Raw genomic sequence first — 27,418 nt, 5'->3', positions numbered from 1 at the left:
ACGGCATCAACTCACAAGCGCCTTTACACTCAAACCAATCACAGAACTACCATCGTTTCCTGAGAGCTGATTGGAGCATTTCAAAATAAGTGTTTATATGGCGAGTGACAAATTGAATTAATGTCACCCCTTAAATCAACCAAGTACAGTGCTTGTCTGTTCTTGAGTCCTGTTTACAAGGTGTGCTCGTACATGGTTTTCCACAACCATGGACTTACACTATATATAGATGGATACAACTATCGCATCCACTATATATGGACTGCCGTGGGTTTGGAAAACAAAACGTCCCGGAGTGATCAACCAATACAAAGGTGTTTTTTTAGAGCATTACCTGGACTTCCCACAGTGCTTTGCTGCACAAAAATATTCATAGAATTCTCCTTATTGCAAGTGATCAAGTTCCTTGTATGTAGGGACAAATATACACAGCACTAAAAAACATTGAAAATCCTTTTTCAGAATTGACAGCGAATTTACAGATGATTAAAATGTTTTTGTAATATTTAAGAGCGACATTTTTAAGTCATAAGTGAAAAATCGCACATCGAAACTGCTGTTACTGCAAGTATCCAGAAGTTGGCACTCATGTAGCATAAATAACCAAGGAACAACCTTGTCAATACAAAAATGAGCATTGCCTGTTGGGTTTTTTTTTGGTCCGATTTTTATAGTTCATAATTGGCTATAAATTGGTCTGGTTAACCTCGTAGTGTTTAGCAATGTGTAGTACATATACAGTATATACGATTTATACTTGGAGGAATTTTTTATATTTTTTTATATTATGGCAGTGTTTTTCCAACTACTTTGCCGCGGCACAATAATAGTGATATATAATTATCCAATTCGTGTGACTAGCGAAAGCCATCTTTCATTTGGATTTACTTTTACTGCAGATGCAACAGCACCGACTTGTGGTGTCCCATGGGATTTTTTTCAGGGAAACAAATGTGCCTGATGCAAAAAAACGTTGAAAAACAATTAGTTGTGGGACAGATTAACTGCAAAAAATGAGGGAATGCTAGATTCCCATATGTCAGAATCACATGGTTAAAATAGTTTCTTCTTATATCATGAAATGAAAAATGAAATGAAAATGAAATTTTTCATTTCATTTTCATTATATCACCGGATATCCTTTTTAAATAAAAAATTTATTTATAAAATATGATCAGGTATAAACATACATTCAATGAGTTTGCTTGGCACGAAGCTTCTGAAGGGTTTTCTGTGCGGGCACAAAAAAAATGATTTTCTGTTGATACTCTCTGTTGTGAATGTGACTGATAAAAACAAAGTAGGAAAGTTACCATGTGGAAGGCTTTGGCCTTCTGTCTGTTGATGGCGTATGCTTCTTGACGGCTCTGGACCGCCTTGCGCTCCTTCACCTCCTCTAGCTGCTCGTACAATCTTAAAAAAAAGAATAAAAGAATCGCACAATAGTTTAGCCATCTTTACGATTACAAATTCTCCAAGTGTTCATGACTTCTGATTTTCAATCGTAATTACTCGATGATTTTCGCCGTATGTGGAACATAACATTTGCTGACATGGGACCAAAGTCTAATTGGACAAAATCTGGTCATTTTAAACAGTTTTATTGGCCAGTCCATACATGCGGGTGTCATGTTTACAAATTTTACTTTTATTAGCCATTTAGAGGGGTTTATTTCAAGTGATTTTGGAGGATTCCCAGGGAATTTGCCAAAATTATGTCTAGCATCTCTAATCAAAATAAATAATAATCAAATAATAATCAAAAACACAAATGAAAACAGTACCTTTGAGTTCGCCTGTGCATCTCAGCAAGTTGTTTGTTTCTGTTGAATTCGTTCTGCTCGTTCAGCTTTGTTGACACGCTCGCTGCTGGGAAACATATCTAAACTTAACCACTGGGGTACAAATGTCAATAAGTTCTTTATATGGTCGTCTACCTGCAAGAGTCTTTTGTCTTACGTCAGAAGTTTCGGACTTGTCAACTTTGGTTCCCTTTCTAGGCTGCGGGCATTCCCCGACCAGCACCTCTCTTTCAGTCTTTGCCAGGACCTTTTGAGTCTTGCCTTTTTCCGAGCGTGACTGCAACAATAGGTTTTATTAAATTTATCATCAATCTAGGTTTTTATTCATTAATTTTGCGGTTAGGGAGGGAGCCACTAGGGGGTGCACCCCGAGCACAGCTTGTACACCAAGGCACATGTTTATCAACTTTGATGGTATCTATTGGGGATACCCTGACACCAAACCTAGCTAAAACATTTCTTAAGGCCTAAAGTACAACTTTGTACATTTTCATGAAAATCAGTTGAGCTGTTTTGGAGCCTATAAGCAAGATAAGAACAAACACGCGAGCATGCAAATCAGGATTTATAAATACATTTCGATTAGATTGTTGGAAAATGTAAAATAAAATGATATTTATCTTTGTTTTCATTCGTTTCATTATCATTTCCTTGAATGTTTTATCAGTTACTTCATCAATTAGACTTCAAGATACTAACCTTGTCCTCTTTTTCAGACCTCCAGCCCCCCTCCGCCAGCACCTCCTTGGTCCTGGCCAGCGCCCCTTTAACTTTAACTTGTTCTGCCCGGCGGGCAGACCTCTCTTGAAGAGCTTGACGCTTATCTGAGACACCGAGCGGTTGGAACCCCCAATTGAACTCAAGGAGTACCCCTGTTGCCATAAAAAGAATTAAAATACCGTAAAGAATAATGCCGTAAATTTCAGACTATGCGGGCATGATATATTACTTTGCTTATTAAACAAAATCCAACATGTACACACATGCATATTGGAAGAATTTAAAATATTTTATTCTCATGTATTGCTGATGGAATTGGATTAACACTTGGAGTCTATTTTGCTGTTGGACAGAAATCTAAACACAAACCTTTTCTCAGACTAGGGCTACACAACCTGTGTTTTGCCTTTGTATGATACGGCAAAAAATTCCCGGTATTCATAATAAGCCACTAAATAGAGCGTAAACACTGACAGCATTCAGCAATGCAAGCTAATGCAGTCTGACAGTCAATCAATTTTGTATTGATAGCATACAGCAGACAATACCTGCATTTGTTGGGCTTTGGTCCTCGAAGGCCTCCGGAGCCTTCTCCATTATGGTTGTTTGGGATTCCTACGATATGAAAAACAGATCAATATAAGATAGAATCTGAAAAGGTCCTGGTATAACAAAGTCAATACCTCAGGGACTTTTTCTTCCTCCTCCCACATGTTTTCGTCTTCAAGTGCCATGCTGTCTTGCAGTGTTGTGTCGCTTAGCAGTGTTATTTGAGATTGTTCTAGGATGCCCTTCATATCATCTGCTTCCTGGAAAAAGATACAAAAAAAAGGATTTAAAATGAAGCATTGTCCTTTTGGGGGAAAGACTAAAAATGTATGTAAAAAAACACCTTCCTGTTTAGAGTACCAAAAATATAAATTCCGTATTTTGTGTACTGTTAAGCACACTGGATTATAAATCCCACCCCTAAAAATTCATGTTTGCTCATATATTTTTCATATAAAAGGCGCACCAGCCCATAAAGCACATGGAATTGAAACTACAAAATGAGCTCCTAGCGCAGGGGACACAAACCTGTTTCAAGGGCACCCAGTTTGATATGCATTTCTAGAAAAACAATTTATATTATCATTATGCTGTTACTATCTTATTACCAGGTTAATTATTAGAAGTAGTCAGTCGACCACAAAAAAAATCATTTTGCAAGAAAATCACAATGACCCAGCACTCGTAAACTATTTTCAGCACAGGTCTGCGGGCACACCGCGTAGGAGACACCTGTACTAGTGCAATTATTGATCAGTCGAAAAATGTCATTAATCATAATCGCAAAACATTGTATGTAACGGGAATTGAATCCGGGTCGCGGCGTTGAGTGCTGAAACCAAATCCCTAGGGATACAGATGACATACAAAACGGCATTAGATTCAACACATGATCACACTATTTTGAACTCCTGGTGCCAGAAACAAATGAGAATGGAAAAAAAGTCTTCCTGAAAGGTATGAATAAATCGGACTGCTTTCAGGGCGACTTTCTCTTTTCTCCATTTTCAAACATATTTTTCTGGCACCATGAGAAAAAAATAGTCTGATAATGAGATAAAATACAATGCACACGTATAAATACGGTATGCATTTCTACTTCTGTCCACTGATTTATATAAGTTGACCAGGTTACAATGGGCACTTTGAAATTTTCGTCCCAAGAGGGGTTTTAGGTGTACCTTAAAGATCGGAAAATGTTGTAACACAGATGTGAACATTTGTAAATTAGATCAAGATTTATTTCTTTTGCAGCATGATGTGATTTTTTTGTGTTTCAATTTTTGTATATATGTATATATATATGTAAATATTCTCTCCATTGATTTGTAAATTAAACTGAGTCTTATTTTCTAGCCCTTATTTTGTATTCACCCATCCATCCATTTCTACATACGATTCTCTTTATTTTAAGTTTTTGTTATCCATAATGATGAAGCACATGCTCAAACATACATAAAACCGCAAAAAAATGTTTGTCTGAATTCAAGTAGCAGTAAAACATACCAACAGCTTAGTAGTGAGGTCCCTAATCGGGCTGAAATTGCCCTCGGGCTTCAACTCCTCAGTGGGGTTAGAAACTTTGACTTCAGCTTTAAATTGCGCCTTTTCCACATCCTCCTCCGGAAGAGTGAGGAATACACCTGAAGCGTTGCTCACGTTGGATTGCGAAAGCTGAACGACCTGCAATAACAGAGGAGACAAATATTATGTTAGACTCTTTTAAACAAAGGCATATAAGAAAACAAAGAACAAAGCAAGCAGATAAAAACATGTATTTGATATATTACGAAACAAACTTACACTACACTCAAAAATCAAACACGATATAGTAATCCCTTGTTTTTTGCATCAGAAACAATCACAATACAGTATTTCCTCGTTTTTTTTGCGAGGGTTGCGGATTAAAAAGGCCCAGCGTGATCGTCAAAACCCCAGAAGTAGAAACCATTTTTTAAATTATTACACGTCCAATTTTTGAACAAACCTAATTTATAGGCTGAAGCATTTGTTTCACATACAAAAATACTGTACTTTTCTTTTTTTTTTTTTACAAATAACTTCTGTACTGTCAAAAGATCATTTTGAAAACAATCTAGCTGCTTAATTGCTTAACCTGTACTATTTAGAGACACGATCCACTTTACTTCAGATACTTTGTCACTATCATGCAGAGGTTATGGAAAATTGCGTTTACATTTCTTCAAAGCAGGGTTGGGAAACCCAAAATGTTCAGTCATATTACACACGCCTGGAGCCGCAAAATTAAAAGCATTATACAACTTTTTAGGGAGGAAACTCATACCTCTCTCCATCTACATTTGTTGTAAAAGGTTAAGAATTTCTTGTGTTTTGTCTAACAGAAACCATATATTTTTCCATTATCAAACATTTTTGAAAAATTGCCAGGGAGCCACAATGGAGCACTAAGAGCCGCATGTGGGTCCAGAGCAAGTTTAGGGAGTCGAGAAGTCCAAATTTTTTGGCGATAGAAAGCATCTTCCTCTGTCTTTTGGTGCTTTTGTCGGCCAGGGCGTTTTATTGATATGATGGCTTTTAAAGAAACTTAAATTGAAAAAGATTTAGGCATACGTAACGTCGGCTCATCAAGCTGTTTCACATACATGTACAACTCAGACCGCAACGTCATTGACTCACAGATGGACACAGGCAGAAAAGGGGCAAAAGCGACGGTTTAGCCAATCAAAATGCACGATGAAAGCGAAACTGTGATTAAGTAAACCGTGATACAGGGATTACTGTAACTGATAAACACACAATCATTAAAAGATCCCACACAAGACCTGGAGAGTGTCACCACATTGCCAAGTGGATGCTTCTGGAGATCCGCCTTCTCCCGCTCGAAGCCCTTCGGTAGACTGCTCGCTCACAGAGGCGTCTCCTTGTGATCGCCAGTCGTTACGTGGCGACACACTGAGTTGGCTGCTCGAGAGGAATCCATTGGAGGAGTCGGGGAACGTGGCGGACGGTTGTTCGGCTGTCTCAACGCTAGTGACCTCGGCTGAGGAGTCGGCAAAAGCGGCGGACGACTGTTCAGCCGTTTCGTTGCTGGTGACCTCAGCTGAGGAATCGGGGAAGGCATCAGAGGGCTGTTGTGCCGCTTCATAGTTGGTGATTTCGGCTTGGAGTGGTTGAAAAAAGTCCCCACCAGGCAGGAATGAACTCAAACCAGAGACTGAAGCCCCAGAATTGGAGGTGGTTGACAGTTCTGCCGTTTCGTTGTTGTTAACCTCAGCCGAGTGGGTTAAGGTATTGGGTGGCTGTTCTGTTTTGTTGCTGGTCAACTCAGATGAGGAATCAGGGAAGGCATCAGATGAATGTTCTGTCGTTTCGCTGTTGGTGACCTCAGCTTGGAGTGGGTGAAAGGAGTCTCCTCCAGGCAGGAGTGAACATGGACCTGAGACGGAAGTGCCAGCATTGGAGGCGGAAGACTGTTCTGCAGTTTCGTTGGCGATCTCATTTGAGCGGTCAGGGGAAGCATCGGATGGCTCTTGTGCAGTTTCGTTGCTGGTGACTACAGCTTGGAGGGGTTGAAATGAGTTTTCGCCCAGCGGATGTGATCTCGGGTCAGAGATGGAAGTGTCAGAATTGGAGGCTTCAGGAGCTGACAACAGATACAAAGGAATGGTGGCCTCCAACAAGGTGCCGAGATCCACGCCAGTTCTCTCGCCTGAAAAAATAAAAATGGCGAAGTTGAAGGGTTTTAAGCTTTACATTTTATAGAAATACATGAACGGTGCTAGTCATTACCATGTCTACATTTGACTTATCATAAATACACAGTCTGGTCCCCATTAACCGTGAAAAACAAGCCAATAGCATGATTTTCAAAAAAATGTTTACAATTTAAAACTATTCGTATGTTTCACTCTCATATTGAAATAAAAATCTTGAATCATATTTTGAGGTATGAGGTATGACTGCGAGGTGTGAGGCATTGAACATTGAAATAATGAAGATTATAAGTAAGGACAGATTAATTAATTGGAAAAAATTATGTTCTTTCAAATATCAGCCCATAACAATTGTCCAAAGAGCTGATTTTTGTATCATATTTACATTCCCAATGTTTGCCATTGAACTGTATATAATGCTTCTTCAAACCTGAACTTCTGGTGTCTTGACTAGAAGACACATCCAACTCCCCGACAAGCGGCTTCATGGAGTTCCCCTCTGGAAACTCCTCCACCCACGCGGGTCCTGTCCGAGATGTCTGCGGAATCGCGTTGGTTTCACGCTCGTTTCTTTGCCATCGCTGGATAGACTCTTGAACGACTTGTTCCAGGATGTGACTTGGAATCAAATTTGACCGTACAGGAATTGGGGGACCAGGCGAACGGCCAATCATGGACGAATACGCTACCGGTTGACCCATTGGCGACTCCGTGGCTATGTCTCTTTGGTCAGTTAGGCAAGACGACTGATCACCAACTTGACCATGTAGAAGTCGGAACGAGTTCTGATCCTCATGAACCAAAAGCGGCTTCAGAATTGGGTAGACCGTCTGGTCACGATTCTGGGAGAGAAACAAGCAAGAATAGAACTTGGTTGAACAGAAACTAAATATTTATAAATGTACGGCATTACATAGGAAATCGTTATTTAGTTGCCAGTATTCCCAACCCGCAATAAAATATACAATTTTTTCAGATTCATTCTGCTTTGTGGCTCACTGACCATTTCGCTTGTATTGGTGGCTCGAGAAGGATGAGCCACATGAGACGTTGTGTTGTCCCTTCCCCGTGGCTCAGAAACTTGCTGAAAAGATTGCTGGAAATGTGAAGAGTTACTTCCCTGCCCAATGGGAAGTTCATTGCCTGTAGACCAAAAGGACAATGTGTATAAAGTCAGTCTTTTCGAGGAAGGGGATAATCATGCATCTTAAAAAGATAAAATGCAGATAAGAAAGAAAGATTACTTTTATCAGACTGGTTGAAGACATATAATTCTCATTTCCCTGTATAAGATCTACAAATTGGACTTAATAAAAGAAAAATAGGGGGGAAATGGTAATGTAGATTAAACCACATTTTTTTATGATTACGCTGATCCTGACAATGTGATATGAAACCAAAATGAATATCTTTATATTTTGATCAAAATATCTCAAGAAATATATTGTTACAATAATGTATGCCATGCAAAGTGAGATCAATAAAACTTTCATATTCAACCAACTTTGATTTTTTTTTTCCTTTTTGTGTTTATCAGCTGTTATGATCATTTTGTATCTTGAATATACTAGTAAGGAAGGTGTCAAGACAGTTGAGAAAAAAGGTTGAAGATAAGCTTTGGCTTTTTCCCCATCAAGATACTTTGTTTTCCTTTAAATTGTAGATTTTCTAATTGATTGTCACCTTCTCTTATATATATATATATATATATATATATATATATATATATCCTACATTTTATGTTGACAATATCTGTATTATTTGCCCTCATGTAGGTTTAAGATCAGGGGATGGTGTCATTATAGTCTGTGGTTTGCAATAATCTGTGGTCTGTTCAGCCCTTTGAGACGCTTTGTGATTAAGGGCCATACAAATAAACATGACTTGACCTTCTATTAGATGAAAAGACCAAATATTAAATACAAGATTGGGGTGTATACAAAATGCGTCCATTCAAAAATTTCCCAACTCAATGTGTCCTACGTTGGAAAATCCAGAACCACCATGTGAAGGAAGCACTTTTCCCGTACCTTTGATTTTCGCCACAGAGCTTAGAGAGATATTGAGCTCCTTGGCATATTGGTCGATGATGCGCTGGACGTTGCTGCTGCTGGACAGTGCAGTGAGTGCAGCTTGTTGGGGTTGGCCACTGGAAGGACTGGACCGAGCGCCAAGTCGGGAATTGTCCGTGGCACCATGAGCTGGAGATTCAACTATTAACGAGATGTTTGGACCGGAAGGAATATTTAAGTAAGATTTCATTCAGTCCATCCAATATCCCAACTTATTTCTTACCTGCGTTGGCGTCTGGATCACTTGTTATGTAGGTACCAGTGGATATTGTGGTGGACATGCATTCAGCATCTGGCGGTCCATGAGTAAACTAACAACACACATACACACACACTCCATTACAGTAAACAGTGGATTGACGAGTTAACGAGAAAAGCCTAAAACATATCGTGTTCAACTCTACTAATAATAAAGAGCTTAGTCATTTGAAATTGACTTGCAACCATCTTTATGTTGCCAATACACATGATGAAAGGAACTAAATTTTAAATATCTGAAATAAACTTTCAGAAATCTTACTTTTAAAAAATGCTTTCAATGCCCAGTACATTTTGAAAAACATCTTGTACATACTTAACCCGCAACTAACTATAAGCCGCATGTGCCCACCTTGAAACATGAGATGTTTACGATGAAAGACGGTACACAGAAAGAGTTCAATTAATATAAAGTACATTAACTCCTCAACGCCCCAACGGCCCGCTGGACTTTTGATAAATTGGTGTCCGTACGATGTCACCAGTCACTGAAATATGTCATGCCACACATTATAACTCTTGGGATTCAAGATACCATTTCAAAATATACTCATCACAAAATGATCACGTTCAGTCTGAAACAAGATACCCGAAAACCATAAAGCCAAGGTGACTCACAGGTACGTCCCCTGGCTATTTTCAACTTCTTTATATGTCCATAAAAGTGGCTTAGTTAAATCAAAAACAATCCATAGAATCCAACCGTGTAAAATATTTACTCCAAAATATACCATAAAGCTAACAGATAATTAGAAATCCGCCTTAAACATTTATGCGTCGTTGGACATTGCTTCTTGTAATGCGTTCGTTTCGCCACATTAGCATTTAGCAAAACCTTTTGTACGATGAGGGTCTGTCCATGCTAGTGGTATTCATGCACAAAGCGCAAAGTTACATTAAACTTGGGGCTTCCTTGACTCTCTCGCTCGGGAGACCGTTAGAAAAAGATGCATAAATTAGCCGCATCATTGAAAGCTTGGGAATAAGTCACAGCGTTTAGTCGGAATTTTACGGTGTATAGATTTACCAGTACATCTTTGGAAGGGTCTAATTTCACAACATATCAAAAATCCAAGGTCCAGTAACACCAATATACTAAAGGTTTTTTACCACCTTGCAAAAGCTTATGAAGAGGTAACAAAGTCATGCACTGTAAAATGTCAGCACTTTCACGGATAATGTATTAAAATAGATCAATTAAATAATTCTTTTATTACGTAAATTATTCTTCCCTACCGTCACATTATGTTTTTTTATTTTAAATATTACTTTCTCTTTTACAGATTTATTTTCACAATTATTTTGATAAGAAAATTAGACTTGAACGTTATAGACTTATGGTAAAATAACAATTCTTATACCTTAAATGAGTAAAATCCCCTACCAGTGGATAATAAATTACTTTTACAGTGTGTGCTGTAGGTAAATACTATAAAAGTAAATAGACAAAGACGAACGCAAATACACCGAGCTCAGTTCAAGTGTAGAAACCCTCATGAACATGCATTTCGATTTGAAAATACACTTCAGGTCAGGGAGTTTGACATCATCACTCAGTACACAAACACAAACAAAAAACATTCAACTCTCACTCACAAATAAACAAACACAAACATTTATAATTCACCTCATACATGCCCACACAGACAGACAATGAGCTCAGTTCAAGTGTAGACACCCTCACGAAATGTATTTTGATGCAAAATACACATCAGGTGGTTCTTTTTTACATCATTGCTCAGTACACACAAGACAACGTTCTCACAAGTACATTCACACCGTCACAGACAGATTAATAAGACAAAGACACAAATATGCACGCGCACACTGACAAACACACACAAACACAATTAAAAGCTTCTCATGCGTAATCACTGTCCAAGGCAGACATTGCCAAGGCTCAGATTTGGCTAAATTTCATCATTGATCCACAAGTTGTGAACCTCAGAGGGCATGAGAAGTGTTCCTGGATTCAATGACTTGAATACAAAATAAGAATATTTTCAGCAGACTTACCTCATTAGGTGACCTGGAATGATCTGCTGACCTCCTGACTGCGAGTAGTGAGCCAAAGTAACAACCTCCCCTGTCCGAGCCTGATGACAGGTGGCTGTGTGAACCTGAAAAACAAAAAGATTGTTTCTGACTGAGTGCAATAACCTAAAAAATGGCAGTTGAAAATCTACACAAAACAGAAAACTGCATCACCCAGTCTTGAATTTGAGGTTTCTCATACTGAAATTGAAGCCAGTACTTTGAACGAACTAAAAAAACTGCGATTGTGATGGAAAGAAGAAAAAAACTTACTATTCTCAAAAGATACTGGTGATGTTCCGGTCCCTGTAAGCAACTTTTCCCGAAAGGGTGAAGGAGTAGATCCTTTCGAACTTAACAGTGAGGCGGGTCGGCGACTTTGTTCCGAGTTTACAGAAGACCCATATGGCTGCTGAAGAGACCAATCCAATGTGTGCTGTGGCACAGAAAAAATATCTTCTGGACCTGAGATGATAGAGGCGGCATTTAAGAGGCAAGGTGTGTTAAGATGTCGATTTCAGTAACAACAATATTTTATATACAATGACTTAAATTTGATACTGACCAGCCACGTGGCTGGCATCCACTGGGGTTACAACTTCTTGAATGGCGCTTAGCTCGTGCTGTTCTCCGACTACGCCGAGCCGGACGCGGGTCACTGGTGGTTTTGCTGATTGGTGAGCATAATGTGAGGCTGGAGAGACTGGGCCTTTTAACACGGTGTGCCCTATGGTCGTAAAAATAGGGTATAAGTTACACTTTTTTTCTTATATGTATATATATTCATTTATTCTAGTACAATTTTAAAAAAAACAATACTCTTATTAAACAGGACAACATTTTTCAAAAATGTCAATATGCGTTTTTGCAGTGTAATGCTTCAAATAAGCAAAACTATCCGCTAGCAGAACAACATTTTGTATGATTTCTTTACAATTTTTCTCTGTGTTATTTAATGTTTGTTTATTATTATTAAAATATTTATATGGGATTGGGAAGTCCCTAATGTGAGGGATATATAGCAAAAAAACAGGTGCTGGCTTATTCAGTTTTTCGCCAAAATTATAAAAAAAAAACTCTAATCTTGGGTCAGAGCTTGTGAACACAACATTAACTAATGAAAAATTCAATAAAATACCTCTCTCACTGGTGGATGGGAGCTGACCACCCAAGTTGTCTTCTGTCTGCAGCTCTCTTGGGTGGGACAAACTTCCCCCTTTAGATTTTTCAATGACTTTAAGCAGAGAAGAAAGAAGTTCCAAGTGGGATTGACCAGCAACATCTCGTCTTGGAGACACACTGTGTGGCTGTGTGGTGGGGAAGAAAAACACAGCTCAGGACCAGTTTGACTTTGCGAGAGACATGAACAACATCTGATAGGGATTTGCCAATGAGAATTTGTAGATTAAATTTACGCATTGGATCAGCACTCTCGTGACTACTTTAGAACGACATACCTCACTGATGACCACTTTAGAAGGAAGAGACTCCTCAGAGACAGACGGGCTTCCAGCTTGCTCGAGAACTTTTGAAAAAACTTTTCGTGTCAAAGGGACAGGACGGTAGACGTCATGTATCTGGCGCCTGGGAATGTTTAAACTTTCTGATGATTCTGAAGCCTGTGCTTTAGAGAAAGTGGGAGCAATGCTGATACTAGAGGAAGGACCAGCTGATGCTTGTGATGTAACCTCCACTGAAATTTGAGGCTCAAACAAGGGTGAAGGCATAAGAGGAGGTGGAGTGGCCTCGTTGTGACTACTTTGAAGAGTGCTGTGCTTGTACTCTTCTAGGCGCCGTCGAGCCATGTCCATAGACTGCTGATGGAGTCTTCACGTTTAAAAATAAAAATTGGAATTACAATCCGCAACATTTTAAGTGTACAAATATGTGTCAAACAAGTGTGTTTAAATGACTTGAAGCTTTAAATGTTCAAACGAGAAGTTTTTAGGGTCATTCTCTACAATGCTAGATATTTTTTGGGTAACACACCTGTTTTGCTCCAGGAGGCGTTCTTGACATTCACGGATTCTTCTGGTGTGCTCAGGAGTTGACTTCTGCTGAATAAGTCCAAACATTAATTGTAGATTAAAAATTAGGCCAAGCTTAAATATTATCCAACATTGGCTCACCTCTGGACCTCTGGAAACTTCTTCGGCATGTACGGGCGGGACAACATTTGTTTCGTTATAAGGGCTTGTTTGGGTTGCGGCTGCTTTCAGGTGTTTTTCTTCCCGCTGAGCTTCCAGCAGCCGCTCTAATTGGGCCTTCTGCTTTTCCAGCTCCTGTAGCAGGGCTATTTGCTGTTGTTTTTCCTTCTCTAGCTCAATCTCCTGCAGAAGAAGAAAATTATATATATTTCACAAATCTATTATGCTTAAAAGCAAAAAGCCCTAATTCATCAACCTGAGTGCGACTGTATACAGACGCTGCCCGACCTACGAATGAGTTGGGTTACATTCGTAAGTTGAATTTGTTCGTAAGTTGCTTCAGTGCTATTTTTTGTATTGTTATGGTTTTGTACAAGTATGTTTAAGGCTTGTATGAGTAACATATATTATTTTTTACTAAAAAAAAAAAACATTTAATGACATAATATGCTCTATAAAAGATAAAGTGAAGTTTTACTTACTTTTGGAACTTGCGCTTCAAGAGGTCCTTCTCCGTGGTAAAATGTGGCCCCAAAAAAAAAGCGTTCCGACCATTTTCTCAAACACATCAAGCTTTCTTATTCCACTTTCGTTTCAAATGAAATGGCTCACCTCTTCCTTACACTTTACACCAACCATATTGAATGGATGCACGTGATATTAAACAATAAAAACGTCATAGTTCTTAGCGCGCTAGCGATACAGTTCTCAGAAAAAGGTGCATATAATACAAAATCTAACTTACAGCAATGTCCGGATATTTTTCGAATCCAGAATAAAATTATCGTATCTGCCAGGATCCATAAGTCGAATGTTCGTAAATTGGGGAGCGTCTGTACTGAGATTTCAGATTCAGGATATAAATTGTTGTCCAAATCAACACATAAATAATATTTTTACAGATTCCTCTTCATTTATAACAGATCACTTAAATTGTCCTGAAAGTGTTCTAAACGGCATTCTTTTGCGTAAAGGGGAGTACCAACCCTTGAACTATCCCTTACCCTTCTCTTTCGATCTGCTTCAAATTCCAGGATTTTGGAGGAAATGGCATCTTTGAGATGAACTTCTGAAAACAAAAAACAACAATACACTGTTTGTGCACGCGCCACAGAAGCAGCAGGACAGGGGCTGCAATGATCATTTCAGCCAGAAGATGGCGTCAGCAAGTAAAATATTTTGAAGTTACGGACACAACTTTAAATAAATAAAAAAAATATTTATGTGGTGGTCTTCCAAATTTATTTCCCCTGAAAGTTTCAAATCCAGAAATTTCAGAATTTTACCCTGCATCTACTCTTTTACATTTACCAGACCTTTATGAAAGTGCAGCGTTTCTCTCTGCGCATAATAAAATATTTAAATTGCATTATTACCTTGAGATAAAGATGCAGCTTTGATGGGCTGGCTGCTAAGTGAGCCTGTCTCGATGCTCAAGTCTCGCTCTGCTATCTCTTTACTGACAACCATGTCGCTATCGGCAACTTCCGCAGGCCTAACAACGCCATCTCGCTCTGGGATCACTTCAGTGTCCAATTCACTGGCAGTGGTGACGAGGGATTGGGCATCGGGGCTTGTCACTTCACTCCTTTGGTTCCTGATGCGACTGAGGAGATTCTTTAGGGCCTGCCTAGGAGCAGCTCTGACGGGGTCCGCTGCAAGTTAAAAAGGAAAACAGAAAGTCTTTTGAGTAATGAACTTTGTCAACGTCCTGTTTTGACAGAATTTAGGGCAAAGCTAGCACTACACAAAGTAAGACATATGAATACATTGTGTTTTGGGACCACCATTGGTAGAGTCCTGCGGTTCAGGGTCTACTTTTGATTTCCTTTGTTCGGATGTGGTAGCCTCCTCCAAAGAGACATCCAACTCTTTGTCGCGCCCACTTGGAGATGTGGTAGGAAGAGGTTCGGGGACCAGCTGAGCCACTAGATCACCTTTGATTTCTGAAATAAGGCACATTCATCTCATTTTAATTTTATTTGAGGACACATTGCCATCTATAATTTCTACAATTAATTAAAAAAAACACTGACTAACATCTGCCAGGTAAGAAAGTTTATCTTGGATAATTCCAAAAGCACCAATATAAACTGATTAAATTGGTCAAATAATTAACCAGTTGTGTGCAGTATGAAACAAGACATATACACATTTTTTGAAGGCTGTTAACTACAAGTAGCATCAGGAAGTCGTTTCACTGTAGTAAACGAATTATGTAATACATTCTTACTCCTTTCTTTTGTGTACATGTCCTCAAAGGCACACTCCATGTCTCTTTGGAAGTCCTCCTTCATTTCCCGTCTTCTGTGAGGCGGCTGGAAGATTTGCGGCGGCAACTGATACGCCTGTTGCCGCCTCCTTAGCATGTCGGCTTGCTGCAAGTGCTCCAATTCCACAAGGAGTCGATCGCGGTCCTACAGGGACAAAAATAATATCTTATACGAACGATGACTTCAAGGCATTTTGTGCACAAATTTCATAAAGACATTCTGCATATAAATGTCATCCGTTATATCTATAATTGGCACTTGGAATCTCTTGTTTTTCTCAGCATAAAATTAGCCTAGGTGATACGACCTGAGATCAATACCATGATAAATTAGGTAGTTTTAGTTCCATAAGTAAGTCTGCGTTCTATGGGCATTATGATGTGTTTTATTGTAGTCGACAACAGTTTTTTGTTTAATTGCTCAGGCCTTACTGAGCATATTAAAATAAAGGCAAGGGCACACTGCAGGGTGTTCCAAAATGTTTGACCCCATCTCTTAGGCCAATAATATAGACAATTTTCATAAAGAGATTGTGTAGAAACATTTCAAGTTATTTTATGTAACGCCTGGCATTTCAATGTTTTTCAGGATCATAGAACGTTGTTCACTTCAAAAGAAAATACATTTTGCATGTAAAGAGTATGCTTGGACTCAGTCACCGAAGACAGTGCAGCGTGCCTTCTTCACAAATTTTGCAAAAAAGGAACCACCCAAAAACAAATAAGAACTTGGCACCAAAAATTTCATGAAAAGGGCACGAGCTTGAATACCGAATCCACGTGTGCAGTCACAGAATGCACACGTCGACATTTGTACTTTCCTTTGTAAATGTATCCAATAAAACTTCCAACCTTTAAAATAAAGTCTATTTAGTTTCATTAAAATCCAAGTACTTTCTGAGATCTGGGCACTAAGAATGGGGTCAACCATTTTAGAACAACCTGTATTATAAAGACTTTATTTTACTAGAGACACTTTCCAATACTCGCTTTTAATATGAAACTGGAAGTTGAAAATTAGAGACGATTTAGGGGGAGTCATTAGTACTCTGGAAGTACGGTAATACCTTGAAATACCGCCAAGAGAGACAACTAAATTGTGGTTTCTTTTGACTTCCAAAATAATCACATTTTAAAGGAAAATTATTAAAAAAAAAAAAAAAAAAAAAGAAGAAGAATGCATTATTAATAAAAATATGGAAACCACTTTTACCATTTGAGATTTGTCAACAATATGAAAAACAAAAAAGTGCATAGAGAATCAATCCTACCAGCGCAAGGTGCTCTTTCCTTAGAGCCGTTTTCCCTCGAACGCGAGCTGTCGCAATCTGCTCGGCTCGCTTCCTCTCCCCGTCCCTCTGAAAGTCCAGGAGTCTTCTCATTTCCAGCATCGCTCCTTGGTTAGCATCTGTCTGTTTGAGCAACTGAAATTAGAACACCTAGAAAAAACATGCAGTCACTGATAAGGCTTTACCTGTTGCATGTCCTCTGCCCGGTCCACTTTAATTCCAGCCAAGTGGTAACGGGTTGAGGCAAAAGCACTCACATCAGATTTTTTCCCCAAGTGCGATTTACCTGACTCAATAGCTTGCTGGAAATGAAAATAGTCAAGTCATGTTTATTCGTATAGCCCTTTATCACAAGAAGTCTCAAAGGGCTGCACAGAAAATACACAGACATTATCAACATCAAATAAAGGTAATAACCGAGCTTTTAAAAATTCCTCAAGCTCACAATATCCATAGACAGTATCTAATAGGTTGAAACATTAATACATTCAATATAATATAGTTTACTAAAAACCCAATCGTAGGTGATCTGTTTTAATTAAACTGTCGCCATCAATTTCTTGAGGTTTTTACATTAATCCGGGAATTCCTAATTTATTGTCGAACGTGTCGTATCAGATTTTGCCGCAACATGCCAGGCAAGTAAGGACATGAAATTAAATAGGATAACAAACTAGTGTGCTATAATTTGTGAACATTCCATAATATTTCAAGCACAACCTTTTAGGGAAATAAAATTACTCACGAGAATTGGATCCGGTGGAGGCAGAGGGAGGTTGGCCATTTTATTTGCTCTCTCTTTTTCGACTTCAAGTGCCTTCTTCCGGGCATTGATAGTTCTTTAAAAGGAAAACAAAAATCTTATTTCATGCCATTTTAGTCTGGCAGTAGTAGTCAAGGTTGAGAAATTCTCACCGGCTTTGGATTTCATTATCTTTAAGCCTCTGCGACTTTAGCTCCTTGAGGGCTTCTCTAAAGCGCTCCTCTGCTTTGGCGTGATTCTGTGCTTCCTTCCGAGATATGGCCTCCAGATCTGGCTCCTTTTACATTAAAATGAGATGTGAGATGGTATTTATTAGTGGTTTGTATAAACTTTTACAGTATCTTGAATACACTTGACATCAAGATAAAGGGCCATCTAGTTGGTACGCGATCATATCTTACTAGTCGGCAGAACGGGCCCAGTCACACACAAAAACTACACTTGTGTACTTGTGAAGAATGTAATACAGCATTACATTTTCTTTGGCCATCCTGTGTCCTTCACCGACCATCTGGAGGCTTTTCTGGTACAGCATCTGCAGCATGTGTAGCTTCGCATCCTGCTCCTGTTCCCATTTCTGTCGCAGCTCCTGTCCCAGAAGCTCCAGCTCACGCTGACGCCTCTGCTCGACATTCTGCCGAGTCTGCACCGCAAAGTTCTTCTGCTGCTCTCGGACCTGAGACACATACAGGTTGTTGGTTGTCAAAATAGAAAAAGTGGAATGTAAGAAAGCACATCAAATCCATACGAATGAAGGGAATTTGAATCACCAAACAGCAGATAAAGTTTACAAGTTTGTTTGAGGTGTGGGTGCGTAGACTGTCAATCATACAACAAGGCCATAACAATTAGCAAAGGTTAACTAGAAGACAGCTTGATTTATCAAATATTTTCACCTTTACAGGATTATGTATTTCCATAATTGTTGTTATTAAGCATACCATCCACAGCAGTCCTATTTCACTGAAGTCTTTAAAGGTGGGGTGCGTCGTTTGTGGTATCCTTAAAAAGTTGAAAGTAGAATATTTCCTCTGTTAGGCATGTGTTAACAATGCCCAGCTGAGTTCAAATAACTCATATGAATCTTTTTTCATTGCCCCTATCTGCTTTCATCAGACCTGTTCAGAGCAGAACACAATGGGTCTAAGGAAAGGGGTCAGGGGGAGTGCTGAAGAGAAAGGTCATTCTCTTCCATGCAGGCTTTTTTAATTTCTATTTGCCAGTGGAGGACAAAAACTGAAAGAAAAGGGGGCCTGCTTCGAGTATGTGTCAAAAGGCCAATCCAAACACCAAAATGGATTAAAAAAAAAAGTTTATTTGAGTGCGGCTGAGAAATGCATCTACGCAAACCATGTGTTATTCTCTGCCGTCATCTCCTGGCTTAAAGTCATGATCGCAGCCTTAAATGTCTATTCCTAAACCCACCTTTAACTCCTAATCCCAAAGTCCATGATACTTGAGAAATATTTGATTTCTTCTTTCCAACTGTCATTAATCTAATAATGATCATCAACACAGCCCAGAAAATTATCAGCAGGTCTGTCTGGAGGACATGGCCAGTCCGCTATACTGCAGCAGAGCCTACAACCACCTTTTGGATCTGCTGCCGTCTGGCAGATTCTACAGAACCCTTGAACAAAGATTAACAGGCGCTGCGACAGCCCTTTGACAGAAACTAATACCACTAAAAACAAGCACAGAAGACTGCAAAAAAAACAACAACACATATGCATAATTTAATTTGAGAAGGAAATTGTTATTGAGATTAATTGTTTGAGGAGTATGTTAGGAGTGACAAGATTGGATAGGTTGAGAAATGAAATTGTGAGAGACAGAATTGGAGTAGTAGTGGAACTGAGCAAGTATGTGGATAAGAGAGTACTCGGTTGGTTTGGACACATGGAGAGGATGGATGAGGAGCGAATGTTGATCTAAAGAGCAGAAGTAAATGGAAGGAGACCAAGAGGAAGGCCGCGATTGACGTGGATGGAGGGTGTTATGAGTGCACTGCAGGAAAGAAAGAAAGGTCTAAATATAGTGGAAGGTAGAGCTCTTGGTGGTGATAGAAATGAATGGAGAGGTGTTGTAAAAGGATAGTGGGATGTTTGGACGTGTTCTAAGGAATGGGCATGGCACCTGTATGATGCGGCAGGGTTAAACCAGTGAAAGCTGTCGGGCCCTGCTGTTGAATAGGAGTGTGTTGTGTCACCCTGACCCGAGTGACATGGCTGCTTTCTTGTGTCCCGTTCCATCTGGAGGGACGAAAGCATGACCAACTTAGGTGCCTAACTTGTTTGGGTGTTTGGGCATTAGGGTTGGCCATGGTCCAAACATTTTGGTGTGCGGTGTTTGCTACTTTTTTCCCTTTTTTATTTTTGTATGTGTTTGTCTTGCTGTCGGTCACCCCTCTCGAAGGATATGACCAGGGTAGATAGATTTCTTTACATATTACAAATCTTTTATTACATGTTTGTCTTTATTACATCGCAACATTTAATGTCGTAAACAATATTTACTAAGTTGTTATCAATGAAAAAATAGACGATTATTTCTTATTCTATCACTTTAAATGTTAGATAATTGCACCCGTTTTTAGATTATTAGGAACGTCTTATTCTCAATTTGGTAAAATTTGTTGTAAATATACAACTGCAACAACTTCATAGTTTAGAATACTGTCTGCAGCCAAGTAGGCATTGTAAATGCAAAATTGTTTCGTTAAATAAAAAGGGTCAACGCCTGCATTGACCAGCTGGCCAAGATGGGAAGCTGGGTCATTGCTGTTATGGACTTTTTGGACTAGTTTACAGGCTAGAGGCGTTGTTGCTGTCATGTACTTTCCGGACAAATTTCAACACGTTACTTAGTGTTCTCTTTTATTCATGTTGACTATATTAGTGCACTGTGACTCAATGCTCAATCTATTCCATCCTGTTCATCCTGGAAGGGGGATTACCACTTGTGAGGCAGTAGCTCGGGAGGTAGAGCGCTCGTCTTGTAATCAAGGGATCACAGTTCGAATCAAGGCTCGTCTGTGTTACATGTCGAAGTGTCCTTGGGTAAGACACTGAACCCCTAATACCCTAATAAGCAGGTTAGCGCCTTACATGGCTGCAAGGTGGCTATTGGGAAATGTGGAGCACATTGTAAAACGCTTTGGGAAGTCATTGAATTGAAAAGCGCTACATAAAAAATGCAGATTTTCAAGGTTTCTTTCTTTCCTCACGCTGAGGTTTTGCGTTTCCCTTCCCTGCATGTTGGTTTAAGATCAGGCGATGGTGTAATAGTAATCCTGTGCAGTCCTTTGAGACATTTTTGTTATCAAGGGCTATACAAATAAATGTGAGTTGACTTGGGTAAAATCACGTCCAGTTAATTACCTTCAGAAACCAACAGCAAAGGGTTGAGCAGGGCACATTTTGTTTATGACTTTGCATTTTAAAGAGAGTCAGTAAATGACAGTTTAAATGATCATAATCATGAGTAAGGGAATGTTCTGCTTTTGGAATTGACCAGACTAACTCAATCAACTCAGAAACAATGCAGACTTCCACATGGATTACCTTTACTCATAAACCCGGCGTCACAATAAAGTGTGACGTCAAAACGATTGTCGTCCTTATTTAATTACCTGTTGTATCCGCAGTATTCTCCTCTTTTCCCTTTCTTCTTGTATTAATAGGGCTTCTTCATTCGGACTTGGTCGAATTTTTCTCACCAGTCTCGCCATTGTCTCTCCGGGTAATCATTTCTCTGTAGCAACATCGGTAGCTAGTTACTAATTAGCGCTAGTTGGTTAACTTCGCCCCGGTTGCCAAGTTCCACCGCTCAGATGAGAATCAAACAAACAACCAGAAACGTGAAAAGTTGCTTAAATATCATTAAAAAAATAAATTAAGTCAAAATAAAAGACATGTTCTTGCGGCACACGAATCTGTGCCTAGTCAAGAGTTCGTTTTTAAATACTATGACGTCACATCCGGTAGTTTAAACGTCCCGCTGTGCTCGCGCGCTTTGGTACAACACTTGGTTTTATTTATTTTGATGTGTTATTGGTACCAACAGTTAATCTTGTTGCATATATTTATTATATTTACATTATGGATATGTTATAAAAATAAAACATGAATGCATCCCGTTTAAAAAAGAAAAAGTTATTAGTTGTAGGGGCACTTTTCACCTCAAGTGGCGCTGTAGTATCTGTCGACGATAAACTCGGATCCCTGTGGTGGACAAAGAAGATTATGTCGCCGTACTAAGACATCACAACTTTTAATTATAAAAAATAATAACGCGGCTCAAGTTATAACGCTTTAAATTCTTGACAACAGTCTAAATCAAGGTAAGACATGCTTACATAAAATATATTTATAACTTCCTCCTTTTGCTGGTTACTGTTCGAACGCCGTGCTTAGCATTGAGCTAACGCTATTAGCAGAAAAACACTGTTAAGAAATATGCCAATCTTGAATTAATCTCCTGATACATAATCTATTTCATTTATCTACACATCACATTCTTAATCGGTGTTGTCGCTAACATGGTTTCTGTCATAATTGAGTTTGATGTAAAACATGTCAAGTCATGTTTATTTGTATAATCCTTAATCACAAATAGTCTCAAAGGGCTGCACAGATTATTGCAAACCACAGACTATTATTACACAATACCCTGATCTAAAACCTTTGAGAGGGCAAGGAAACACTCTAAAACCTCAACATGATGAAAATGAAGAAACCTTGAGAAGAGACTGCACATGAGGTAATCCCCCTTCCAGGATGATCAGGCTGCAATAACAAATAATATACAGATACTGTATTGTCAACATCAAATATAGGTTATTCATATGCTATAGAATAGAAGTGTGTTTTAAGCTTAGATTTAAACATTTCCACTGAGGTTGCAGATCGAATCTCAGGGGGAAGAGCATTCCACAGCACCGGGTCTTGGCTTTTGGGATCACTAATAGACCAGCATTTTCAGAGCGAAGGCTCTGTACCGGAACATAGGTGGAAATTAAATCTGAAAGATATGAGGGGGCAAGTGCATGCATGATTTTGTATAATACCAACAGAGCTTAAAATCACATCTTAAGCTAATAGGGAGCCAATGCAGGTTAACTAAAATCAGGTTAATGTGATCAAACTTTCTTGTTTTTGTTAAAAGCCTCGCTGCAGCATTTTGTACCAGTTAAAGGTTCTTGACTTTGGACTTCGGGAGACCGGAGAGTAGTGCATTACAGTAATCGATGATCAGGCATTGAAATGATCACCGGGCGTGAGTTATGTGTGACACTAGAGCACCTTCTAAAATGAAAGTTTAGGTTTGAAAGACTATGTCAAACAAGATGTTAAGTTGCAGGATATGTTGATTCATTACTTGCTTATAGTTCTGAGAGCAGAAGGCTTGCAAAGATAGAAGAGGACATTCACCCTCAGCGACCTCTGAATAGCAAAAAGAAAAGTAGAAGACTTTACAATTGTATGATGTACAAATACAGTAACGCTGTTCCTCTCTTGTCTTCCTTTCAGCCTGACCATGGCAAGCGGTCCGGGTGTAAGGGTCAGCATCGAGTCTTCCTGTGAGAAGCAAGTGCAGGAGGTGGCCCTCGATGGTACTGAGACATACGTGCCGCCGCTCTCCATGTCCCAAAACCTGGCTAAACTGGCACAACGGATTGACTTCAGCCAGGGGTCTGACTCTGAAGAGGAAAGAGCTGAAGGCGAATCCCGAGATCGTGAGTGGTCCAAACAAGAGCCGGAAGAAGAAGAAGGTATCTCACAGAAATGTCCTTTTTTTTTTGCACAGCGAGTGATTGTTGTTGTCGTGACATTTTTTGCAGGGACGGTGAAATTCCAACCATCCTTGTGGCCTTGGGACTCTGTGCGGAACAATTTGCGGAGCGCCTTGACTGAAATGTGTGTCCTTTATGACGTGCTGTGTGTGGTGAAGGAGAAGAAGTACATGGCTCTTGACCCTGTGTCTCAAGATCCGTCTATGAGCAAGGTGAAGTCAAAATGCTGTCTGCAGCGATATGTTTGGTTGCAAATGATACATCCTTTCTCTGCCAATAGAGTTTTTTTTTCTTTATAGTCAGATAGGTGTTTGTTTTTGTTTTCTCTGACAAAGCAAATCAACCATTTAGAATTTTGTCCATAAAAGTCAGTTTAGTGTAATGTTAACAAACCGTTCCGAAAACAATCAATGGGATAGTGATTAGCTTTAGATGGATATATAGAAAGATATTTTATTCATCCTTGTAGGTTAATGTATCATTTTCTGCAGTATCCTTGTGTTAAATAAAATAAGAGATACAGAACACAAAAATACCCAATCCGACTTGTAGAATAAAGAGCATTTAAAGCACGGTGTCAAACAGGCGGCCCGCAAGCCAGATCAGGCCCGCTAAGGGATTGAATCCGGCCCGCGAGAAAACACTCAGAGAAGCGCAAGAGAAAAACAAGCTGCAGGTTGAAGTAAGTCAACTTGATGTTGCCAAAGCCAGGTGCCTCGAACAAAGACACTGTACTTGTATTTGTTTCTCTCTCTCTCTTTTCCACCCCTTTTCTCCCACTCTCTCTATCTCTGCGTCTTTCACTCTCTCTGTCTCTTTTACTCATTCTTTTTTCCTTTTTGTCTCTTTCTCTCTATGTCTTTTCACCTTCTTTTGCTCTCTCTTCATTTTTTCATTTACTCTCTTTCTCTCTCTCTCTCTTGCTTTCCCCCTCTGTCTTTCCCCTTTCTCTCTTTCTCTCTCTCTCTAAATCTCTCTATTCCACCCCTTTTCTCCCTCTCTGTCTCTGTCTCTTTCACTCTCAGTGTCTCTTTTTCTCTTCCTTTGTTGCTCTTTGTCTCTTTCTCTCTCTGTGTCTTTTAACCTCTTTTACTCTAACTTCCTTTTTTCCTTTTCTTTCTTTTCTTTTTCTCTCTTCATACCCTTCGTGCTTTCTCTTCTCTTTTCACTCTTGTCTTTCTATTTCTCTTTAGATTTCTTTCTTCCTCTCCCTTTCTTTTCCCCCTCTCTCACGACTTTTTATCTTTTGTTTCTCACGCTCTCTCCCTCTCTCTCTTTTTCTTTCTTTGTCCCACCCGCTCTCCTTTTCCCTCCATCTTTCTCTTATTTTTAATCTCTTTTTCTTTCTCTTTAATCTACTAGTCCGGCCCCCGACAGAATGTTTGTTCTATCGTGTGGCCCCAGAGTTAAAATGAGTTTGACACCCCTGATTTAAAGTTAGTGCCACTGCTGTGGCTTTACAACCATCTAAAAATAGTGCCCTATAATTACTCCATTGTACATTGTTGAGTGTTAGGAATTAAATATTAAAATGTATCGTTTACCAAGTTGTTCGAATTAGTTATCTGACTCCAACCAAACACAACCCTCATTCACCCAACAATGCGTGCTCGTTTCTTGATGGAAAAGATGAACAAGAAACCGACATTTCCAAATGGGGGCAGATCTAATTTCATGATCAATTTAACTAAGTGTACTCTATCGAAACAGCCGAATTAGTGTTGTTGGAGTCTCTGGCAAGCCTTCTCTCAAGTCCTCTCGCTTCCCTACCCAAGTCTTTCCGCAAGATGGTGTGCCGGCTACTCCCATGGGCTTGCCAATGAAGCCCAACGTGAGCTCCACCACCTCGCCGCGATGTCTGGAAAACTCAAAACGCCACCGAGCGTTTCTCAAAACAATGCCTGCCGTCTTCCGTCATCAGGGCCTCTCTGCGTCGTCGGATGTGCTGATTATCTTATCAGCCTTACGTCCCGTTCCCGCAATTGCTGTAAACAATATTTCCTACCAGGGTGCCAAGAACTTTCACTGCTCATTGAATAAAGGCACAGTCAGTAAACAACTACAGCATTAAACTCAATAAATGTAACTTGTATTCAATTGTATAAAATCCTTTACAGTCAAATGTATAAAATCCTTCATGAGGGATCAAAAATATGGCTGTTCTATTTCCAGGTTAAGTTTGTTTATTTGAATTACTTTCCTGACAAATATTAGAATAGGTATCCGTGTCAAAACATTATCCTAAAGCCCAAAAGTTTGTTTTGGTTTGGTTCAGACCCCTCAAGTTTTCCAGCTGATGAGCAAAAAGAAATCGTTGGCCACAGCAGCACAGCTCCTCCTAAAGGGTGCAGAAAAGCTCAACAAGTCAGTCGCCGAGAATCTGGAGAACCGGCGTCAGCGAGATTTCAACTCGGAGCTGCTGCGCTTACGCTCCCAGTGGAAATTGCGCAAAGTCGGCGATAAGATCCTGGGGGACCTCAGCTACCGGAGCGCAGGTGATTAAAACCTTTACATAGCAGTCATTTTTCGAAATTAGGTTTATAAAAGTTGGTGTGAACATATGTCCAGGTTCTCTGTTTCCTCATCATGGCTCATTCGAGGTCATCAAGAACACTGATATCGATCTTGACAAAAAGATTCCGGAGGATTATTGTCCCCTTGACGTGCAGATCCCTAGTGATCTTGAGGGATCTGCTTATATAAAGGTAAGAGAATGAGAAACATGCTTTCTTCATGAACATATTTGTTCTCTATTAAGTCTAATTTTCCCAACGCAATTGCTGCAGGTTTCCATCCAGAAGCAAGCACCAGACATTGGTGATCTGGGGACAGTCAACTTGTTCAGACGACAACCAAAAACCAAAGGAGGTCTGGAATCAGTGTACTATTATTGTAGTCCATTCAGAAGATATCCCCCTTTTTTAAATTCTGGATGACCTGTGAAACATCCCGTTGCCAGGTTCACAGCCATGGCATCTGAAGTTGGAGGCGGCTCAGAATGTGTTGCTCTGCAAGGAGATCTTTGCGCAACTGTCCAGGGAAGCGGTTCAGATCAAGTCCCAAATCCCTCACATTGTCGTAAAGAACCAGATCATCTCACAGCCCTTCCCAGGTCTTTAGAATGCTTGTGATTTGTCGAAACTAATCCGATTGTGAAAGACTGATTTATTCTGTTTTGGCTTCTCCAGGCCTGCAGCTCTCTATCTCGTTGTGCCACTCAACCACAGAGAAGAGGAACCACAGAGCTTCTCCTGAGAAACCTAAAGCTGATGACCACCTGTATGTACTGGAACATAACCTGCATCAGATGATGCGAGAGGTGAGATTATTTTTTTCCCATTCTTGAAATAAATAATGATTTTTGAATAAATCAATGTATGTATGTTTAACCATTGTCCTCTCAATATCAATCCAAATAATTTGAGGAACCATATTTAACGAAGCTCGCGGGTTTCTTTTGTCCATGTTGCAGTTTCACAAGCAGCAGTTAAGTTCTATGGTGATGCCACATCCTGCCACGGCACCTTTTGGCCATAAGCGTCTGCGTCTGGCCGGACCGCTGGCCTACGACAAAGCTGAGATCAGCAGCTTGCAGCAGAGAGAAGGTCTCTTGGAAAAGATCATCAAACAGGCCAAGCACATCTTCCTACGAAGCAGGTAGGACATTAGAGATCTCTGACGGTTGTATAGCAGCACTTGAAAGTCGCCAAGTGATATATCGTTTTTTTTACATACGACCATGGTAATACTGAGATCCCTCGGTTTTCGCGGTTAATGAGGACCAGAACCACCCGCAAAAAGTAAAAATCTGCGAAGTAGCGTCACACTTTCATAAAAGCCCTCGAGAATATGTCGTTCCCGACTGAAATTATGCGACTGTAGCAAAACAACAATTGTGCATTTACAAATAACATACCTGCCAAGTACTACGGTTTTGCCGTAATGAGTACGGTTTTCTTTAACCCACTACGGTGATACGGTGCCATCACAGAAACTACGGTTTTCCCCTTAGAAAAAAATTTA

At 39.7% G+C, this 27,418-nt stretch overlaps 2 protein-coding genes across 5 annotated transcripts in view; one reads left to right on the top strand and one right to left on the bottom strand.

Annotated features, from left to right (window-relative positions):
* Window positions 1-21,564, bottom strand: part of cep295 (centrosomal protein 295) — a 30,020-nt gene extending 8,456 nt beyond the window's left edge. The window contains exons 1-30 of one of the 4 annotated variants that reach the window (XM_088345597.1): window positions 21,233-21,564; window positions 18,077-18,277; window positions 17,754-17,878; window positions 17,584-17,677; window positions 17,024-17,140; window positions 16,821-16,961; window positions 15,511-15,694; window positions 15,065-15,223; window positions 14,654-14,932; window positions 14,282-14,346; window positions 13,260-13,460; window positions 13,120-13,187; window positions 12,588-12,957; window positions 12,269-12,437; window positions 11,696-11,857; window positions 11,404-11,595; window positions 11,113-11,216; window positions 9,062-9,149; window positions 8,797-8,979; window positions 7,770-7,909; window positions 7,197-7,608; window positions 5,876-6,762; window positions 4,578-4,754; window positions 3,206-3,331; window positions 3,071-3,137; window positions 2,502-2,674; window positions 1,938-2,079; window positions 1,785-1,869; window positions 1,314-1,413; window positions 1,191-1,231 (exon numbers count right to left, since the gene is read on the bottom strand). In XM_088345597.1, the coding sequence (XP_088201723.1) occupies window positions 1,193-1,231; window positions 1,314-1,413; window positions 1,785-1,869; window positions 1,938-2,079; window positions 2,502-2,674; window positions 3,071-3,137; window positions 3,206-3,331; window positions 4,578-4,754; window positions 5,876-6,762; window positions 7,197-7,608; window positions 7,770-7,909; window positions 8,797-8,979; window positions 9,062-9,149; window positions 11,113-11,216; window positions 11,404-11,595; window positions 11,696-11,857; window positions 12,269-12,437; window positions 12,588-12,957; window positions 13,120-13,187; window positions 13,260-13,460; window positions 14,282-14,346; window positions 14,654-14,932; window positions 15,065-15,223; window positions 15,511-15,694; window positions 16,821-16,961; window positions 17,024-17,140; window positions 17,584-17,677; window positions 17,754-17,878; window positions 18,077-18,277; window positions 21,233-21,331 (5,349 nt within the window). In that variant the 5' untranslated portion in view covers window positions 21,332-21,564 and the 3' untranslated portion in view covers window positions 1,191-1,192. Of the gene's footprint in view, window positions 1-1,190; window positions 1,232-1,313; window positions 1,414-1,784; window positions 1,870-1,937; window positions 2,080-2,501; window positions 2,675-3,070; window positions 3,138-3,205; window positions 3,332-4,577; window positions 4,755-5,875; window positions 6,763-7,196; window positions 7,609-7,769; window positions 7,910-8,796; window positions 8,980-9,061; window positions 9,150-11,112; window positions 11,217-11,403; window positions 11,596-11,695; window positions 11,858-12,268; window positions 12,438-12,587; window positions 12,958-13,119; window positions 13,188-13,259; window positions 13,461-14,281; window positions 14,347-14,653; window positions 14,933-15,046; window positions 15,224-15,510; window positions 15,695-16,820; window positions 16,962-17,023; window positions 17,141-17,583; window positions 17,678-17,753; window positions 17,879-18,076; window positions 18,278-21,232 lie in introns of all 4 variants that reach the window. The other 3 variants (XM_088345595.1, XM_088345596.1, XM_088345598.1) reach the window with 3 other exon arrangements.
* Window positions 21,565-21,778: 214 nt separating this feature from the next.
* Window positions 21,779-27,418, top strand: part of med17 (mediator complex subunit 17) — a 12,790-nt gene continuing 7,150 nt past the window's right edge. The window contains exons 1-9 of the mRNA XM_088345593.1: window positions 21,779-21,943; window positions 23,133-23,374; window positions 23,444-23,607; window positions 25,671-25,890; window positions 25,964-26,100; window positions 26,182-26,263; window positions 26,355-26,507; window positions 26,584-26,714; window positions 26,868-27,052. Of these exons, the coding sequence (XP_088201719.1) occupies window positions 23,140-23,374; window positions 23,444-23,607; window positions 25,671-25,890; window positions 25,964-26,100; window positions 26,182-26,263; window positions 26,355-26,507; window positions 26,584-26,714; window positions 26,868-27,052 (1,307 nt within the window). The 5' untranslated portion in view covers window positions 21,779-21,943; window positions 23,133-23,139. The remainder of the gene's footprint in view (window positions 21,944-23,132; window positions 23,375-23,443; window positions 23,608-25,670; window positions 25,891-25,963; window positions 26,101-26,181; window positions 26,264-26,354; window positions 26,508-26,583; window positions 26,715-26,867; window positions 27,053-27,418) is intronic.

Source organism: Urocampus carinirostris, chromosome 10 (assembly GCF_059441175.1).
Source record: "Urocampus carinirostris isolate Australia breed hairy pipefish chromosome 10, RoL_Ucar_1.0, whole genome shotgun sequence".
Lineage (NCBI taxonomy): Eukaryota > Metazoa > Chordata > Actinopteri > Syngnathiformes > Syngnathidae > Urocampus > Urocampus carinirostris.
This window is presented reverse-complemented; position numbering and strand designations above follow the sequence as displayed.